At 31.8% G+C, this 18,595-nt stretch overlaps 4 protein-coding genes across 5 annotated transcripts; 2 read left to right on the forward strand and 2 right to left on the reverse strand.

Annotated features, from left to right (window-relative positions):
- Positions 1 to 35: 35 nt before the first annotated feature.
- On the reverse strand, positions 36 to 3,798 carry LOC112709729 (protein LPA3). Its single transcript, XM_025761637.2, has 12 exons — positions 3,389 to 3,798; positions 2,939 to 2,969; positions 2,376 to 2,468; positions 2,189 to 2,251; positions 1,971 to 2,082; positions 1,753 to 1,838; positions 1,300 to 1,358; positions 1,104 to 1,206; positions 961 to 1,021; positions 804 to 886; positions 648 to 728; positions 36 to 331 (listed from the first exon to the last, which is right to left on the reverse strand). Exons 1-12 carry the CDS (start codon positions 3,721 to 3,723, stop codon positions 272 to 274), a joined length of 1,167 nt encoding a protein of 388 aa, XP_025617422.1. The 5' UTR covers positions 3,724 to 3,798; the 3' UTR covers positions 36 to 271.
- A 3,420-nt stretch (positions 3,799 to 7,218) lies between these two features.
- LOC112709732 (beta-ketoacyl-[acyl-carrier-protein] synthase III A, chloroplastic) lies at positions 7,219 to 11,303 on the forward strand. Its single transcript, XM_025761640.3, has 8 exons — positions 7,219 to 7,671; positions 8,012 to 8,160; positions 8,396 to 8,532; positions 8,629 to 8,734; positions 8,821 to 8,939; positions 9,932 to 9,996; positions 10,076 to 10,298; positions 10,808 to 11,303. Exons 1-8 carry the CDS (start codon positions 7,538 to 7,540, stop codon positions 11,027 to 11,029), a joined length of 1,155 nt encoding a protein of 384 aa, XP_025617425.1. The 5' UTR covers positions 7,219 to 7,537; the 3' UTR covers positions 11,030 to 11,303.
- Positions 11,304 to 11,308: 5 nt separating this feature from the next.
- On the reverse strand, positions 11,309 to 12,828 carry LOC112709731 (uncharacterized). Its single transcript, XM_025761639.3, has one exon. It carries the CDS (start codon positions 12,826 to 12,828, stop codon positions 11,419 to 11,421), a length of 1,410 nt encoding a protein of 469 aa, XP_025617424.1. The 3' UTR covers positions 11,309 to 11,418.
- On the forward strand, positions 12,342 to 17,931 carry LOC112709733 (ACT domain-containing protein ACR11). Of its 2 annotated transcripts, none has more exons than XM_072203779.1 (11): positions 12,342 to 13,030; positions 13,136 to 14,609; positions 15,441 to 15,498; positions 15,638 to 15,763; positions 15,947 to 16,041; positions 16,203 to 16,287; positions 16,391 to 16,450; positions 16,785 to 16,840; positions 17,024 to 17,129; positions 17,259 to 17,327; positions 17,641 to 17,931. In XM_072203779.1, the coding sequence occupies exons 2-11, from the start codon at positions 14,437 to 14,439 to the stop codon at positions 17,701 to 17,703; spliced, it is 891 nt and encodes a 296-aa protein (XP_072059880.1). In that variant the 5' UTR covers positions 12,342 to 13,030; positions 13,136 to 14,436; the 3' UTR covers positions 17,704 to 17,931. The 2 variants fall into 2 exon arrangements, with proteins under 2 accessions (XP_072059880.1, XP_025617426.1); XM_025761641.3 differs by having other exon boundaries at positions 12,342 to 13,014.
- Positions 17,932 to 18,595: the final 664 nt, after the last annotated feature.

The raw sequence follows: 18,595 nt of genomic DNA on the forward strand, positions 1-18,595 counted from the left end.
TGGTCTTTTCGGGGATATGATGGGTTTCTTTAACCTTTTATCAAACTAATTGCTGGTATACTTTGGTGGATTCCCACAATTTGATTTGTTACAATTGGGTTTGGAAATTCCATCTGATATTTGTTTGCAACAATTCAACTATAAATGCCACAAATGGGTCACATTGGATTCGAACTGAACAGAAAATTGGGAATATTACATAAAACTTACATTTAAATTAAAAACAAAAAAAAGAGAGAGAATCTCTTATAGTAGTTTTACAGTGTAGTGATCAGCTCCTCCATGCAGAAGATGCTTCCAAATCAAAATCTTCTTCCCACCATGTGCTTGCCTGCAATATCAAATGAGGCAGGTAAAAGATTTCAGGCATGTTTGACAAAAGTTTCTTTATAATTGAAAAAACTAAAAGTTGATTTTTCTTATAAGCTACTATCTTCAGCTCCAACAAAATAAAAAAAGCTTAAAACTCGCAAAATCCTGATTATTTCTAAATTTTATCAAAATATGTGAAACCTGGCTTTCTTATACAGTATTTTGGCAAAATAAGCTGAGAAAAAGCACCCTTATATGTGAATAAGAGACGCGCCAACAAACAAGCAACAAGCATAAAGAAAAACATAGACTGATAAACTAACAAAATAGAACACCTTGTAGCCTCTTCGAAGAAATTCTAGAGAGCTTCCCTCCTCTTCTTGAAGTCCCAAGACTCTCAACAACTCTTCTTTGGCCTACATCAGTTTAAAAGTTAATACCAAAGTGTTTACAGTTTAAAAAGTGAAAAGAGTTAAAGATGGTGTATTTACTTCACCAAGGGTGAAGCGGGTTGCGCTTTCTGCTATGCAAGCGTAAGAACCATCTGCTTGCTTAAGCATCACCTGCCAAGGACCTGAACAACAAACCATGAAGTAACAATTTAGTGCACTGGTTATATACTAAGATCAAAATACCATATAGCCATACCTGGATACTGGCGGAACACTGCTCCACTGTAATTGACAATATAAGGTGCTATTGCAACTGTCTTAAAAACATAAAAGAAAACAATCAATACCAATTATTTGAGAAAATGATCAGGTAAAAACAATTCAATAAAGAAGAGACACCTTTGAATACTCTCTGATTCTAATGTAGAATACCGGAGTAAATTGTGAAAGGAAGCGGTAATGCAAATCTTTGGGAGGGAAGCCCAAAAGGCCTAAATCGGCACTGTAAATTCAATACTAACTCTGTCAAAAATAATTATATTAAAACTATGGATTTAGGCACAGCAATATGTATGTATATATAAAGAGAATATACCGTAGTGTGTCTAGTTCAAGATTAAAGAGAAGTGTTGGTGTAGACACCGCAAATTTTTCCTGCAAAATTCAAGAGGTAACAATATATAAAATAGTAAAATACATTAAAGTAACTACCACCAACATGAAACGAGTCAGAAATATAACCTGTTCAATAGCTAATAATTAAGAATTTAAGAATTTCTTATACAGCTAACAAAGGCCATCAAAATCTAGATTTGGAAGAAAATAGTATACAAAAAAGAGTGATACATACTGTCCCAAAATCAAACGAAAGGATTCAAGCTTTATATTCCATTGCATATTATCACCAAAGAAAAAAACTAAATATTTTCTGAATGGCTAAGCCAACAACAACCCAATGCAAATAAAGAATAGCGAAATTTCATAAGCACATCAAATATTAAAGTGAAAAGAGGTTCAAGAAACATTCCAAATGGCAGAGACACCATACCACATACTTCTCAATATTTGCAAGTTCACGCGTACTGCAGTTAAGGAATATGTAGAGTGATGGAGGCTCATTAGACTTCCATCGATCTGCAGTTCAAGTATCAAGTCATCGTGCATTATTATTAATTTTGAATTTTTGATATATTCTCATCCCTAAGTTTCGAACATGATAATTTGGAAAAAGTTATTGACTTAGTACAATATCCCCAAAGAACAAACCTTCATTTTCATCTTCAAAATCAAAATCAAGGGTGTTCCTAACGGACCGGAAAAATGAAGTCATAGGTCCAGCAGGGACATCATCTAAGGAACCAATGGTAATGCCATCAATCTGAATTCATAACAAAAATGACACTTCAAAATAAGAAAGATGCAGGAAAATAAGATAAATCCATTAGAAAGATGGGAAAAAATCATAATAAGTGTATTTTCATTACCGAATCCAGAGCTGATTTGAACAACTCGGAGGCTCTGCGCTTTTCTGGCTTATCAGGGAAGACCTACAAACGGGAACATAACATATATCGTAAGATCTTCTCCAGAAAAACAGAAGGTAAAAATTTATTCACGAGAATAAATATTTCTTCTAAGTAAGGATGGGACGAAAATAATGCGTCTTCTTACTAAGCAAGCTCGGGTCTCCTGTTTCTCCTGGAGCTTTTTCACAACAGCCAATGAGAGTTGAATGTTGGCATCAATGAACTCATCTGAAGATCCCTTGAAATATTTAGGAATTTGAGACAATTATGTGCAATGTTTTGAGACGCATGCCTCACAAAGGTCAAGTAACCGTGAATTAGAACAATGTCTCTCGAAGCATGAAATTGATGTTAGCCTAACATAAAGCATAGACATGAAAATCAACTAAACGGACTTATATGTCGACACACATGAACTGTGTTCACAAGCAATAATAAGTAAATGTCATTTTAGATCAGAATTCAAGTTAGCCGTGCGCCATATCTTAAAATGTTATGTTATTGACTGTGACAATATCCGCAAGTGCATCTAAGAATCTGAAGCTAAGTACTAATGAAAGACAAAGTAAAAGTTGACAAGTTAAGGCACTCTCAACTATCACTAATAGCACTACAATGGAAAAGTTGCAGCTACATATAATGAAGGGCCAAAACTGACAAACATTAGTCACTTGATAACATTTGTTTCATGATAGCAAAGAATAGTACCTTATAAGAACTTATGTTGCTGGGCAAGGGCCTGCATACACACAACCCAAGAGAACAAAAGTCAGGAAGAGAATTACAGCAATAAAAACCACACCTAAAAGCTCAATTGTTAATTGGAATCCTGAAGAGTTATAGGTTAACAACATAGGAAAAGAAGATAATAATAGTATCTATGTCCAAACAAGAAACTAAACCATTTCCAAAATAGTAATATGATGCTAACTGTCACACAGGAACATAGAAACCATGCAATGCATTGCATACACAATTGGAAAATCAATAATAAGCTTTACTTGAACAATAAATAAAAACGACTATCTTAAAGACAAAGTATCACTATGCATGGACTAAGACTATTATAAGTTACAAATTACAACAAAGTTTCTAGCTTTTATTCAAAGTTGAAGGCTTTTAGAAATTGTGAAAAAGGAAATGCAAAAAGAGATGTACGGGAAATCGATCTCGAGGCGAATTTTGGCGTCTTGGAGAGCAAAAGCGAGGGAATTGGCGGCATCAGTGACGAGAACTTCGTATGATTTGGGCTTGTAAACGGAAACACCTGCCTTTGGATCATAACCTAATTCTGATGAAGATGAAGATGAAGCTTCTTCTTTAGCAAGGCTTTGGATTCTGGTGGTGGTGAAAGTAGTGAGCTTGAATGGGAGTAAGGGGTTTCTGAGAGAATGTGAGGTTGAAGAAGAAGAAGAAGAAGAAGAAGAAGAGAAGAGAGGAGTGAAGAGGTTGTGAGGTGGAGAAGAGAAGGAAGAAGCGCAGAGAAGAAGCATTGTCACACACCACCCCAATGACGTATGGATTATTATGAATAGCAGCAATATTAAATATTAAATATTAAAAAATACAACCCCAAAAAAAATATCCATTATGCTAAATAGTTTTTTTTTTCTTTCTTCTACTGTTTTTCCAATTTGGTCAAACAAAGATTAATTTGTCAGCTTTATTGAAGAATTTATTATTGGTTAATAAATTATTATATACGATTCAAAATTTTAATATTTATTTAAATAAATTAATTATTCTATTAATTTAAATTGATTTCTAATGCTAAAAATACTTATTCATTATAATAATTGTTTACTTTGTTTATTTATTCATATTTTCTATTTTTTATTGATTAATAGTATATAATTACTTTATATTATACATAATGATAGAAGTTGCAAGATTACGCAATTATAACTATATTATATGTATAAATTATTAGGTTAAAGAATAATTTTTATTTGAATGTTAAAAAGAAAATGGAAGAAAAGAAAGTAAGAGGAAAGAAAATAAGAGGAAAAAAATAAGAAGAAAAGTTGAGTTATTTATGTGTTGTTTGGATGAATAGAAAATAGATGGAAAGAAAATAGAGGAAAAAATTTTTTTTGTTTAGATGAAAAAAAAAGGTGAAAAAAAATCATAATAGTATAAAATTACATTAATACCCTAAAAATAAAATATAAATATTTTTATTTATTCATGTTTTATTATATTTTATAAATATTATAAAATATTATAATTTTATATATTTAATTTAAATTATTTATCTAATATATATAATATTTAAATATAAAATTTTATTATAATAATATATTAAAATTAAATTTATATTAATATTTATTAATAATAATATAATTAAGAGTAATATTGGAAATACAAAAATATAGCATTTTTCTTCTTGTTTTTTACTTGTGATAGAAAAAGAAAAAAATTTTTGTGAGACTCACACAAAAATTTTCTTTTCTTCTTATTTTCTTTCATAACCAAACAAAGAAAAATATTATTTTTTATCTATTTTCCTTCCATCCATAATGTAAGAGTTATGTTAATGTTTTTGTCATGGCCCAATATGTTATTGGAAAAAGTCATATAAAAATTGTTGGGCCATATATGTTGCCTCCTTTTTTATTTGGACTGTAAGACCCTTTTTTGGGGTGGCGTAAAAACGGAGCATGAGGAAAAAATTTGTTGAGCGGAGAAGCTTCTCTTTTATATCAGAGCCTGGTTTCGATCCAGGGACCTGTGGGTTATGGGCCCACCACGCTTCCGCTGCGCCACTCTGATTGTTGGTAGATTGCTTATTTTAAAACTCTTATGATATTTAGTGTTTCTAACCCTTGTTTTCTATTTTTGTTGGGCCTTGTGCCCTCACATAATAAAAAAAAGCGTTAATATCAATGTTGGGAATAATTTATTAAGTATGTCCAAAAAGATAAAAACAATAATTTATTAGGGGAATAAAGTTGAACTATTGAGGTGCCTTGAGTCGTTGACTTGGCACACATGCACAGGGTTAAGGGTCCCAAACATGAATCAATTTTTCCCCACCATTTATTAGTAGGAAAATTTGGTTTAGAAATTTATATAAAACATGAGCCAAATGTGATTGTAAATTAAAAACTCTCTCTTGCCCCTTCTTCTCATATAAGATATTGACTTATTGATTGAGTATTTATTACTAAAAGAAGAATTTGATTTTTACATATTGAGGTTGTGTTTAGATAAAAGTATTTTAAAATTTTATAGAATTTTAAACACATAGACATTTATGTTTTAATTGAATTTTAATCAATTGCAACTTTTTTTATTTGGATGAAATAAATATTATTACTTGCATTTATAAATTTTTTTGCATGGGCAATGTAATTAAATTACTTCTGTTGGTTTATTTTTCTCTCATTTGACTTTTTTTTTGTTAATTTTAATTAAGATAAAAGAATGAGAAATTAAAATCCATTTATTATAAGTGAAAATTTAAATCCTTTATTCTGGCTAACTAAAATTTCTTAAATGTTATAAATTCTTTCTATTGAATGCCCAAACACAATTTTGTTATAAATTATTTTAAATATTTTCCATAATTATTTTCCTTTTCTTTAATAATTTAATTACCCCATCCAAATACACTTTGAAAGTATGTTTGATTAGAAGATAAGATTTATGTTACACTAGCTTTTATTTTCATCTTTTAAGTTAATAATATAGTTAATTTTACCCATATATATTATGGTGGATTTTATGGTGCTTTTTATTGTTGTGCCTAAATTGTCTAACTATGCAAGAAAAAATACTACAATTAGTTAATGAGCATAAATCTTTTAAAATTTGATAAAGCATCAAAGTCATACTCTAAAATAATTGATTAATTAAAAAGTTTAGTTAGTAATTAATATTCATAAAACATTAAACTATTTTTTGCAAAGCAGGTAGCCAGATATGTAACAACATTAGTTAGTACTTTAAATTAAACACATCATTGTTGCTTGGAAAAATAATGATGGTATTGGTGGGTAGTGGGTTACAACAATTGAACAAGCCACAAAAGCAGTTGGATCAAGAACACAAGAAAAGAAAATGATGGTGATATTACATTGCACACTTAAGGGAAATAATATTTCAGATGTATATTAAAAGTGAGCTATCAATCAATTATTTATATAGATTATATATTAGAGTATAAACATATATTGAAAATATATAAAATAATATATGTAAATACATATAAACATATCATCATTGTTCTTTTATATAATAGTTTTATATATTTTCTTTCTTTTTAAAAAATTATTTAAGAATAAGATATTAGATAAAAAGTAAAAGTAAAACTAAAAACAAAATATTATGTCTTTATTTATTTATTTTTTTAAACATCTTGTATATTTTATATCTAATTATCTATATTATTATTATCAAATAAAACCTACTAAATGAAAAATGTGTGTTGATTCTTCTATATTAAACAAAATAAGTTAATTTGAAAAGTTTAATTTTAACTTAATAATAATATATAAAAAATTTACATAGTCATTTGACTACAATTCCAATTTTTTAAATGATTATTAACATTTTAAATGACAAAATAATTATCTGACTAATCTTTTAATATATAATTAGACACATGTGTATAATTATTTAGGTAAGTGTTATGGTGTCTAAGACATAGTGTTTAACTTATTAAAAAAGACAAAAAAAATATTTAATAAATTTTAAATATTTTAGTTTTATTTTTTATTTATAAAAATAAATTAGACAATTTAAGCACAACAATAAAAAATACATAAAATTCACCATTTATTAATACCGAATTAAATGAATTTAAAATTCAACTTATTAAAAAAAATAAGTTAGTTGAAATAATAATTAATTTAAATTAATCAAATAATTAATTTATTTATTCACTTAAATAAATATTTAAATTTGATCTTATATATATAATAATTTATTAATTAACAAAATTCTTAAATAAAATTTTGATTCCTGACCTAGCCTCTGTCCTTTTTTTTTTGGTTAATGGAAAAGAATTAACACTTTTTTTTTATTTTGTAATCTCCGCCGCAAAACGGCGACACATTAGGCACCGCTTTTGTTTGGTTCAATTCGTGTGCGTGTTAGTTTCAATTCCCAACGACTCTGAGAACACATTAACATAACAAACAACATAACATCTCTCTCACAAAATCTTACTTGGATTTTGACGATCTCACTCTTTTCTTCTCTTTTTTCAGTTCGTTTTTTTCTTTCTTTCTTTCTCATATGACATAATTCACACACAAATACATACATCAATCTCTTTTGCTTTTATAGTTTTCTGGTGCAAAAATGCCAAATGTATCTTCTACCTTCTTCCGTGCCCCTTATTCTTCACTTGGGTATCCCAAAGTTGTTTGCTTTAGTGCACTCCAAGGCAAAGCTTCTTCCATTGATTCTTCTCCTTCCCAATCTCCCATACCCAGGTCTCTTTCTCTTTCCAAGCTCCATTTTTCAGTCCTTTTTTGTGCTTAACTTAATTCTGCACATGCCGTGTTTGTTAATTTGCTCCACTGAACACTAGCTTTGACTTTCATACTCATTTTTCGGAATTTGATGGATTTTGGGGTATAATAATTTCTTTTTGTTTTCAGAACTTATCTGATGCTTGTAATTATTTCTGTTCATTCTCAAAAGGTTACAATTTTTTGCATCATGGTTGAATTTGGATTTTCCAAGACATATGTAATTTCCTTGTTTTGGGGGGGGGGGGGGGGTCTTTTGTTTTCTCTTTCTTATTTATACAAGTAAACTCTTTGTTTGCAGGCTTTTTAGCAGGGGATGCAAGTTAGTTGGATGTGGTTCAGCTGTTCCTTCTCTTCAGATTTCCAATGATGACCTCGCAAAAATAGTTGATACTAATGATGAGTGGATATCAGTTCGTACTGGGATTCGTAACCGCCGAGTTCTTTCAGGTTAGTGAATTGCTATTTGCTGCTGCTAGAGCTACTATGGTTAGGTTACATAGCATGTTCTTAGGGTGGCTCTAGAATTTAGTTGCTGTAGAAGTCAATGGAGCATCGATAACTTATAAAGCAGGCCATTGTTTCCGTGGATTCATCACATAAATACATTGATAACAACTTGTTCAAAATCTCATTCGAAGTCGTATTGTGTGGTGATGGGCCTGGCTTGATGCTGTGCTTGCAGGCAGGGATAGGTTGACAACTTTAGCAGTAGACGCGGCACAGAAAGCCCTTGACATGGCAAAGGTTGATCCGGATGATGTTGATCTAATATTGTTGTGCTCGTCTACTCCAGAGGATCTTTTCGGCTCTGCCCCTCAGGTGTGGGTTAAGGCTGTACTATAAGAGAAGCTGCACAACTGTATCAAATGATTGAATCACTTTCATGATCTCTTATATTGTCCTTATGAATTTCAGATTCAAAAGCACCTTGGCTGCAAAAGAAATCCATTGTCTTATGACATTACAGCTGCTTGTAGTGGATTTGTGTTGGGTTTAATCTCAGCAGCTTGTCACATTAGGGGTATGGATTCATTATTTTGTTGAAATGAGGTTGTAATATCTCCTTAATCTGGTGAAAAACATCTCTATTTATCAATATGAATGTAGGTGGTGGGTTTCAAAATGTCCTGGTGGTTGGTGCTGATGGTCTTTCAAGATTTGTCGACTGGACTGACAGGGGGTCCTGTATCCTTTTTGGAGATGCAGCCGCTGCTGTACTAGTACAGGTAAATGTAAACCTTCCTAATGGTGTCTGTCATTTATAGCAGTATTCAGTATTTCCATTTAATAAGTTGAACAGTCGAACATCATTTGTGACTGGGCAAAGTATTTGATGGAGCTCTTATAGAAAGTTCCATCAAATGGAGTTGACTAAAATATTTATAAATTGGGAACAAAACTCTTAAAAATTTATTAACGACCCCTTCTTCTTCATGGTTGCAATCCTCACCAATTCACCATACTCTATTTTATCCACACTCTGCACAGTTTAAAAATTTGACTCAGGTTTACTCATCTATGAATATTAATTTAGTATTTACAAAGTAATATTTTGTATTTAGTTGTATCGATCAGATCCACAATAATTATGTCACATTAGTAGTAACTTTGAACCAAAAAGCAACCTTTTTTATAGCAACCTTTGTTGATCTTGTTTTATAACGATGACCAAAATCATCTTCGAACCTTTAATCTGTCCCGGAGACCTATTATGGTTGCCACAGTGTTCCCACTGGCAAGAAAATCTTCCAACTGAAATAGAAGACCACCAATGGAATTCTCAGGAAGAAGTTTCAACTGAGTTGCAACCGAATGACCAGTAACAATTTCTCGTTATCTTTCTCTTTGTATTTCCATTATTGAATAATGAGAACACACTAATCTTAGTGGTTTAGTGGCAGTGCAAAGGGTAGTATTCTTTTGAGTTAAAAGATTTTTTTCTTTTTTCCGTTTAACCTCAACCATAGAGAAGAGACTGATAAGAAATTGTTAATTATTTTGATCCCAATTTATAAATATAGAAAAGTGAGATAGGACGAATTTTAAATATTTTAGACAGCTCCATTTGATGGAATTTTTTGTGAGAGCTCCATGAAATACTTTATCTTCGTACTGTTAATTTTAGCTTATTATAATGTTTGCATTGTTATCTTCTCAGTTTGAGTCGAAAGGAAACAAAAATTGATGACATTGCTCCCGTTTTACGATTATGCTGCAGGCCTGTAGTGGTGATGAAGATGGTTTATTTGGTTTTGATTTGCATAGTGATGGTGATGGTCAAAGGTATGTGCTCCTTGCTCCTCAATTTTTGATGCCATTCTCTTATGTTTTGTGACTAAGCATCTGATTTCACTTCCTGTAGGCATTTGAATGCTACAATTAAAGAAGATGAGACCAATGATGCAGCAGAATCAAATGGTTCGGTGTTCAACTTTCCTCCCAGGCGACATTCATATTCATGCATTCACATGAATGGCAAAGAAGTCTTTCGCTTTGCAGTGCGAACTGTTCCACAGTCAATTGAAGCTGCCCTACAAAAGGCTGGTCTACCTGCATCGAGCATCGATTGGTTACTTCTCCATCAGGTATCGGGAACATATCATCTGATATCTAAGAAAGTGGTACCACTGTTGAATGTTATTATCTTTATATGAATGTTGTCCAAACTCCATAATTCTTTTTCTGTGCCATCATGTGAAGTTCCATATAGCTATTAATTTCTTATTTATCTACTTTCTTGCTAAACCAGTAGGTATCGAGTTCATTCATTCTTTTGGTTTTTGTTAAATGCTATTATTGGAAATGAATTTAAAGGAGAAAAAACCGTAGCTTGATAGAATTTTTTGCAACCACCAAATCACTAACTCCACAACACTGCTTTTTATAATATCATTTTGCTGAAAGAGAAGCAATAAGTACAAAAAAGGATGAGCATTCTCAACAAGTAGTCAAAATGACAAAGTTAAATCTTAAGATAAACCATTGAAGATTAAATATCAATGCCTTTGCATGACAAAGCTGAGTGGTAAAATTTAACTCATGATTAGTAGAGTATCAATTGGGTAACTTACTCCTTATTTCTGAACAAGTGTAGGCAAACCAGAGGATCATTGATGCAGTCGCTGATCGGTTAGAAATCCCCTCGGAACGTGTAATATCAAATTTGGCTAATTATGGTAACACAAGTGCTGCTTCTATTCCGTTGGCTTTAGATGAAGCAGTTCGGAGTGGGAAGATCAAGGCAGGCCATACTGTTGCGGCTGCCGGCTTTGGTGCTGGTCTTACATGGGGATCAGCAATATTGAGATGGGGCTGAGCAAAAATTGAACCTGTCCAAACACTGTTACACACTTGTAGAAATGAGCGAGAGTTTTGCTGTTGGATAAAAGGATCATGCAGCATTCTCAATTCAATTAGTTCTTCATTTTTGTCTTCAATTCATAGTCTCATTTTTTTCCCTTTCTCCGAGTTATGTATCCACGATTCGGATTTGATCTTATAATGGCATTTTAGCCAAGAAGCTCTCTTGTTGCAAAATGAATTCAGACTTCAAAAATAAGAAATTGAATGTTAAAATAGTTTTTTCCAAATGAAGTTTCAAGAAGTGGGCCTTTTATTTGTGTGCATTGCTTGCTACATACTCAACATTCTTCAGATAATGAGTTCAAATAAAAGACAGATTTGGCAGAAATCCATTACAGCATCCTAGCTTTTTACACCTGATATCAACCTTCCTAGACCCTCTTTCAGAGTGGGTGAAAGTGCAGGACAATAAGTCAAAACATCATATGACTGAATCACACCCTTCTTAGCAAGTAACTGAAGAGCTGATGATACACCCTTAGCAATGAGAACCTTATTCTCCACCCGAACATCATAGTTGTCCACAAGATATAACAAGAACTCAAGAAGATTGTGTGTGATGTCAATGTACTTCTGAATTGAATGCACCATCAACAAAATTGCAGGCTCTATGTTCATCACACTGTCAACACTTTCATCAAAAAAGAGCCAATCATAAAACAGAGCAAATTTAACACTTTTCTCAACATAACTGCTCCTACATGACTTCAAAAGCCAGCCTATAACAGCCCATCGAGGAACAATGTCTGATTGAATGATCTCATTAGGTGGATGGTGTGCACAACATATGAATCTAACTATATCAACTATGATAGTTTCTCTATCTGGTTCATGAAGAAACTTCTGAAAAAACCATATTTGGTGCCTCTTTTGATGTCCCAATTTAACATATGTCATCAAAAACCGCAATCTGGTCTCCATCTCAGGATTGATTCTAAGCAAAACATACTTGCTACAAGTTCTTGTGCGGTATAGCTGCGAAACATTTACAAATCTTGAAGTATTGAACTTTGATGGACAGAGCATCAAATCCTTCCAAATATCTCTAAACTCAAGAACATGAATCAAATCCTGCAACAACCGAATGAAATCCCTGCCGATTCTTAAACACAAGTGAAACTCTTCCCTCACAATCTTCACACACAAATAAACCTCCAACCTCCTCAAAGTCTCAAAATTTTGGTCACTCGGCCTGTTGGTTCTACAATGATCAGCCAAAACTCTAAGAAACACATATAAAGCACATGACAAAACATTGGGTTCTTCTTCCAACAAGCACTGCCACTTGTTCAAGAAAAGTGTGGCCATCTTCAAACACAACCACAAATTCCCATCACTGAAATCACCTCCATTGATTTGCCTCAAAAGGGACACCAAAAGCACATCGATACCAATCCCCAACACATAAATCATTTCCTCAGCAACCCAAAGTAGCTGGCTTTTCACAGAACCAAGGAGCTTTGGGTACAACTGGTGAACTACTTTGATGAGTAAATTGATGAACATTGCATACCCATCTGTTATTATGCCATGTAAGTGCTTGATGTGGGTTTTTGCAAAGTGTGGTTCGGTTAGGATGCCATGGAGGATTGCACGGTTAAGTTGGGAGTATTGGTCAGGGTTTGGAATGGATATAGAGAAGGAAAAAGGGGGTCTTAGATTTGGTTGAAGGGACTCAAAAGCTTGTCTGAGAGATAATTCAAGTTGGTTTTCAGCTTCAAAAGGAGCCTCCACAATGAGCCTCGATGCCATGGAATAGAAGAAGCTTACTTTGATTCTGAAAAACAGTTAGGAGTTAGAACTGTGATCAGAACAGTAATTGATAGGGTTTTTTTTTAATTACTGTTTGGTTCATTCAAAGGGAAGAACACCATCAACTACTACAACAGCAATCAATCACATTTCAACAAAAATCAAATTTTGAAGTGAAATTTCAGTGTACAAATCCTTTGTGGTGAAGATTATAAATTTATAATGCATAATTATAAATAAATGAAATTAATCAAATGAATTCATCAAATTACTTACCAATTCTCTCTGTTGATTGCTTCATGGAAAGAAATTGAAGGAAGGTTGCTTCTGGACCTCCACAAGAGAGAGCAGGGAGACGCGACGGCGCTAAGCTGAAGATATCACTTTTGCGGCGGCGCTGATGATTTGGGCCTTTCCGGCCCAATGGGCTCAGGTTGAAAAAGATACAAAAAAAAGGTGGCCTTTACATAGCATGTAGCATTAGTGAGTAGTTGGTGAGTATAATTTCTATTTTGGTAGTTATTCAGATAAAAACGTTTAAAATGTCTTTTTTTAAAGATATTTTTTAATAATTAAAATTTAACATATATAATCGATTAAATCGTTTTATTTTTGTCAAAAATTAGACTAGACAAATTAATTTGAGCGAAAAATGATGAATCAAATTTTGAACTGATCTAAATTAATATTATTTTTTATCGAAAATGACTACAATACCCTTATTATAAAAAATGATTAAAATATTTCTATTATATATATATTAATCCTGAAAATTCTAAATCCAAATTTTATACAACAGAAAAATAAATAATTAGAATTTAGGATTCTCAAAATTAATATATATATAATAGAAGTATTTTAGTCATTTTTTATAATAAGGTATTATAATTATTTTCTATAAAATATAATATTAATTTAGATTAATTTAATATTTAATTTACTATTTTTTCGATCAAATTAATTTATTTAACCTAATTTTAACAAAAATAACACAATTTAATCGATTATATGTATTAAATTTTAATTACTAAAAAATATCTTAAAAAAAATATTTTAAACATTTTTATCTTAGCGATTTCCTTACTATTTACCTGAATTTATTATTTATACAATGTTATAGCATCTAAAAAAAATTAACAAAAAATTCAAAAAAAAAATCTTTATTGAAATGTATAATATCCACCAAACGTGTCGCTTTTCAATGTTGCTTGTCCAAACAAAATCTGATCAAATCGAAGACACACTCTCCCAACAAGATCATGAATGGACGGCTCAGATTGTTCCTTCTCACTTTCTCTCTCATCATCTTCTCTAGAGAGAGAAACAAATATGAATGAAGGAAATGAATGAATGAATGAAACAATGCACAGCACATTGTTTTCTCTTTCTTCTTTCTCTATCCGAAAAAGAGGATGATTCACCCATTCTCTGCAACTTCCCTCACCCACATTCATATTCCATGCAATTTCACCTCTTTTCTCTAACCCCATCTTCAAAAATCTAATCTTTTTCTCTTCCATTGCTTATTTTCTCTGCTAAAGTCAAAAGTTTTCACCTTAGCTTGAACTTGAAGAGATTTTATTATTACTATAATAATTACATTAAAATATGGCTATGGCTATGGCTGCTTGGAGTCTTGGACCTCAATTCAGTGCTGTTGATAGCACCAACAGCTTTAGACCTTTGGAAAGGACAATTTGTATTGCTCCTTCATTGAAGACTTCTTCTGGGTTTGTTGCAACTACTGCTACTAAGCTATCATGCATTATTCACAGTAGAAGGTAAACTGAGCTATTGATTACTTTTTATTTGTTGTTTTTTCAAATCTCTTTGACCATACTTGTTGATAGATAATCATTTCATAACAATTCTATTTTTTGTTGATGGTTAGTTGATTTGAATGTTCTTTGGTAGTAGTTATTGTTGTTGTTGTTTTTGCTGCTGTTTTTGTAATTCATGGAATTGTAATTTTACTTAATTCAATTAGTACTTCTAAGAACTCTTTGTTAATAGTGATCCTGTGGTACTGATGTTTGGATCCTCTGCTCCCTGCTTATGGTAATATTAAATACTGGCAAATGATTTGTTCTATTTCTTCAGCCCCAATGTTTCTAGCTTGAATGATATCTGATTGCTGAAGCTGTATTTGTATCATATTTAGAGTTGAAAACTTAATGGACTTATATGTAGTCAGATTCTTATTAAGGAGAAAAAAATTTGCAGTTAATTCTTTTGAATTTTAGCTCATGTGCACTTTACACCACTAAAATTTCAAAATGTGTGATTTTCGACACCCTGAGGTTGTCAAATAGTGCATAAAAAGCCTTTTTTATTAATAAACTTCCAAGATTGTAAACTTCACAAGCCAAAGTTCAAAGGGGTTAATTGTATATTTTAGTCTGATTAATTAAACTAGGAAGTAAAGTGCTGAAAGTGAACCATGAACTATTGAACTTCTATATTATTGCCAAATGTTGTTTTTTTTTTTTTTCAAGGCTATTGAACATGTAAAATTTGCAAAGTGAGTGTGGTAAGATGTAACCTTCAGCTAGGACTGCATCTGAAAGATGTGTCCATTTGTTTTATGTTAATTGTATGTACCCTTTTGTCAGATTGTCATCTTCCGGAACTACAATTATACCCCGAGCAGCACCTGTTACTGATGTGGAGGTATTGCTATTTAATGTAATATCAGCATACATGAATGTTGCTTGTTGCATGTGAATGAGCATTGCTTCATTTTTTCTAGTCTTCTTGACTGCCATTGGTAAAAGATTTGTTATTTTTATTTTGTTTCTGTGGAGAACAGGATGGAAACCAAGGCATCACTGATACCGTTCCAACTCCAATAGTTATAATTGATCAAGACTCTGATCCAGATTCAACCGTGGTCGAGATAACTTTCGGTGATCGGCTTGGGGCTCTTCTTGATACGGTTGGTTAGCCATGCTCTGACTTAATTTAAGCTCTTGTTAATTCTTCATTTTTTTATATATATAAATTTCTATATTGCTACAACATAGAATTTGTGGACTTCCAACTTTCTCTTTTTATTTGGTTTTGTTGAAACATATTTGATAATGTGCCTCAATAAAATCTACTCTCTGTATGGTTGCAGATGAATGCACTAAAAAACTTGGGTCTCAATGTTGTTAAGGCAAATGTCTTTCTTGATTCCTCCGGCAAGCACAACAAATTTTCGATAACAAAAGCGTAAGTGTGACATCATTACACATTATTTATGTGATGTTAATAATGCATGTTACTATTCAACCATCGTATGTCTCATTAGGATTAATATCTTGGATCAGGTTTTTCAATTAGCTTTTGTATTAATTCATTGGATATATATGTTGCTGGAAATTTGTTTACAGTGATACTGGCAGAAAAGTAGAAGATCCGGAGTTGTTAGAGCAAATTCGTTTGACAATTATAAATAATCTAATTCAATATCACCCGGTATGCTTCCCTGACTATTCTCCTTATCATTGAAGCATGGTTTTGTTAGATATCGATAGCGATTCCTCTGCTGATTAGAGTTACATGTTTCATACTGGTTTAGGAATCAAGTTCCCAATTGGCAATGGGAGCAGCTTTTGGACTTTTACCTCCAAAAGAGCAGGTGATTAATGTCTACATCTTATTATCACTCATAATGTATTAAATTTTCACTCATTATGGTAATAATTCGTCAATGTAGAAATAGAGCTAAATTAGAAAGTTGGATCTGGTGTTCATTAGACTTTTAATTTCAATCTCTTTAATCTGTATTTCTTGATCTTAAACTGCAGCATAAAAGCTTGAGGAAGCGAAGGCGGTAGAGTAAATGTTTAGGGCCACTTCTTGAATCTTAATAGAACTTACAACTATTCATCAACAATGTAGTTGACTATTCGTCTCTGGACTCTGATGACTAATCTTCTCTGAAGTTAATGATCATTTTTCATCTCTTTCAGGTTGATGTGGACATAGCAACCCACATAAACGTTTCCGACGATGGTCCAAATCGAAGGTAAAGCATACATTTGCTTGCTTCTTCCTTACATAACTGAAATTCTGATCCAAGTAGCCTCACATAGTTTTTGAGGTCTTAAAAAAAATGCTCATTTGAATTATTATGTGTTACTTCTTCTGACCAATACATATATGCAATTGCTTAATGCTTTTTTTTTTAATATGTTTTTCCTTTTTGTAGTTTGTTATATGTTGAGACAGCTGATCGGCCGGGATTACTGGTTGATCTTGTAAAGATTATTACTGACATAAACATTGATGTTGAATCTGGAGAATTTGATACTGAGGTATGTATATCATGTTACATTATTATGGCCTTCTAGTAATTCAAAACTATTTTTATCAATTAAATAACTCATTAAAGAAAAACGGTGAAATGTGCGAATCTTATCGAAAATCTTCTTCGCCGAATCTAGGGTCTCTTGGCTAAGGCAAAGTTTCATGTTAGCTACCAAGGCAAAGCAATTATCAGGCCTCTCCAACTGGTAACATTATTTCTCTCTTGATTCATAAGAAATCAAGATTTCTTTACATGCAAGTAACTCAATGTGTGTTTATTGAGAAAGTTATAGGATTTGAATTATCTCTAATTTCTATTATATGAGAATGAATTGTATGAGAGAAGTTGGTTTTACATGGTAAAATTACTAAAAGAAAAGTATGGAATGGTTATTTATATTATTAAGTAATTAATATTTAGAGTCAATTTGATAAAATCATAGTAGTTGTGAAATAATCAACTTTTACTTATAATCATAAGCTTCAAAAAGTTAATTAACTTTTTCTACTAATTGGCAGGTTCTTGCTAACAGCTTGAGATATTTCTTAAGGCGTCCATCAACTGAGGAATCCAGTTTTTAATGGTATCTCTTGGTACAAAAATACAGAACAATGTATTTTCCCTTTGGAATACATGGTCACCATGGAATTGTATAATGCTTTGCATTCTTTTACTTTGGTCATTTAATGGAGAATGTAGTTAAAAAAAAAGCCTTAAAACATAAAATTGTTTCACATGGATAGGATTGTAAATTACTACTGCCTATTTTATTATTATTATTATTATTATTATTATTATACAACTAAAAATTGTATGAAAATCTAAAATGCTAGAATTATGTGTAAAATGGTATGAGTTGATACCATGCCACCTAACTCTCACATAACAATTTTGCCACACCTAGCATCCATCTTTATTAAGTCCCTCTCACAACTTACACATGAATCTCCAAACATATTCACCTACCTATTTTCCAATTTTCACATGAATATTTATTTACACTTATATATTGTTGTAAGTTACCGAACCGAATCGAAATTTATCGCAAAACTGAATCGAAATTTACCATAAAATTGAGCTAAAATTTACAACAACCGAATAAAAAATCGAAGAAGTGGCTTAGTAATGCATTGAAATGAAAATTTTAAACTTAACAAATGTGTTTGTTTTATGTTTAGTTGTTGGAATGAGTTGAAATTGTGTTGAATTTGAATGTAATGTAATATTATTTCAGTTTATTGATTGTTTTAAATATCATTTTACTAAGATTAATTTTCTATTAGTTAGGATTTAAAAACTGAAAAAAACGACCGAATCAAATCGCTTTTAGTTCGGTTCGGTTCGATTCGGTTGCTACACAGACAATAAACCAATTAGTTAGTATTTTGTGAAAACCGAACATATTGATTCGATTGGTTTTTAGTCCAAAATCAAACCGATAACACCCCTGCACAACAACATGAGATGACTAAA

This window comes from Arachis hypogaea, chromosome 9 (assembly GCF_003086295.3).
Source record: "Arachis hypogaea cultivar Tifrunner chromosome 9, arahy.Tifrunner.gnm2.J5K5, whole genome shotgun sequence".
NCBI classification, from domain to species: Eukaryota; Viridiplantae; Streptophyta; class Magnoliopsida; order Fabales; family Fabaceae; genus Arachis; species Arachis hypogaea.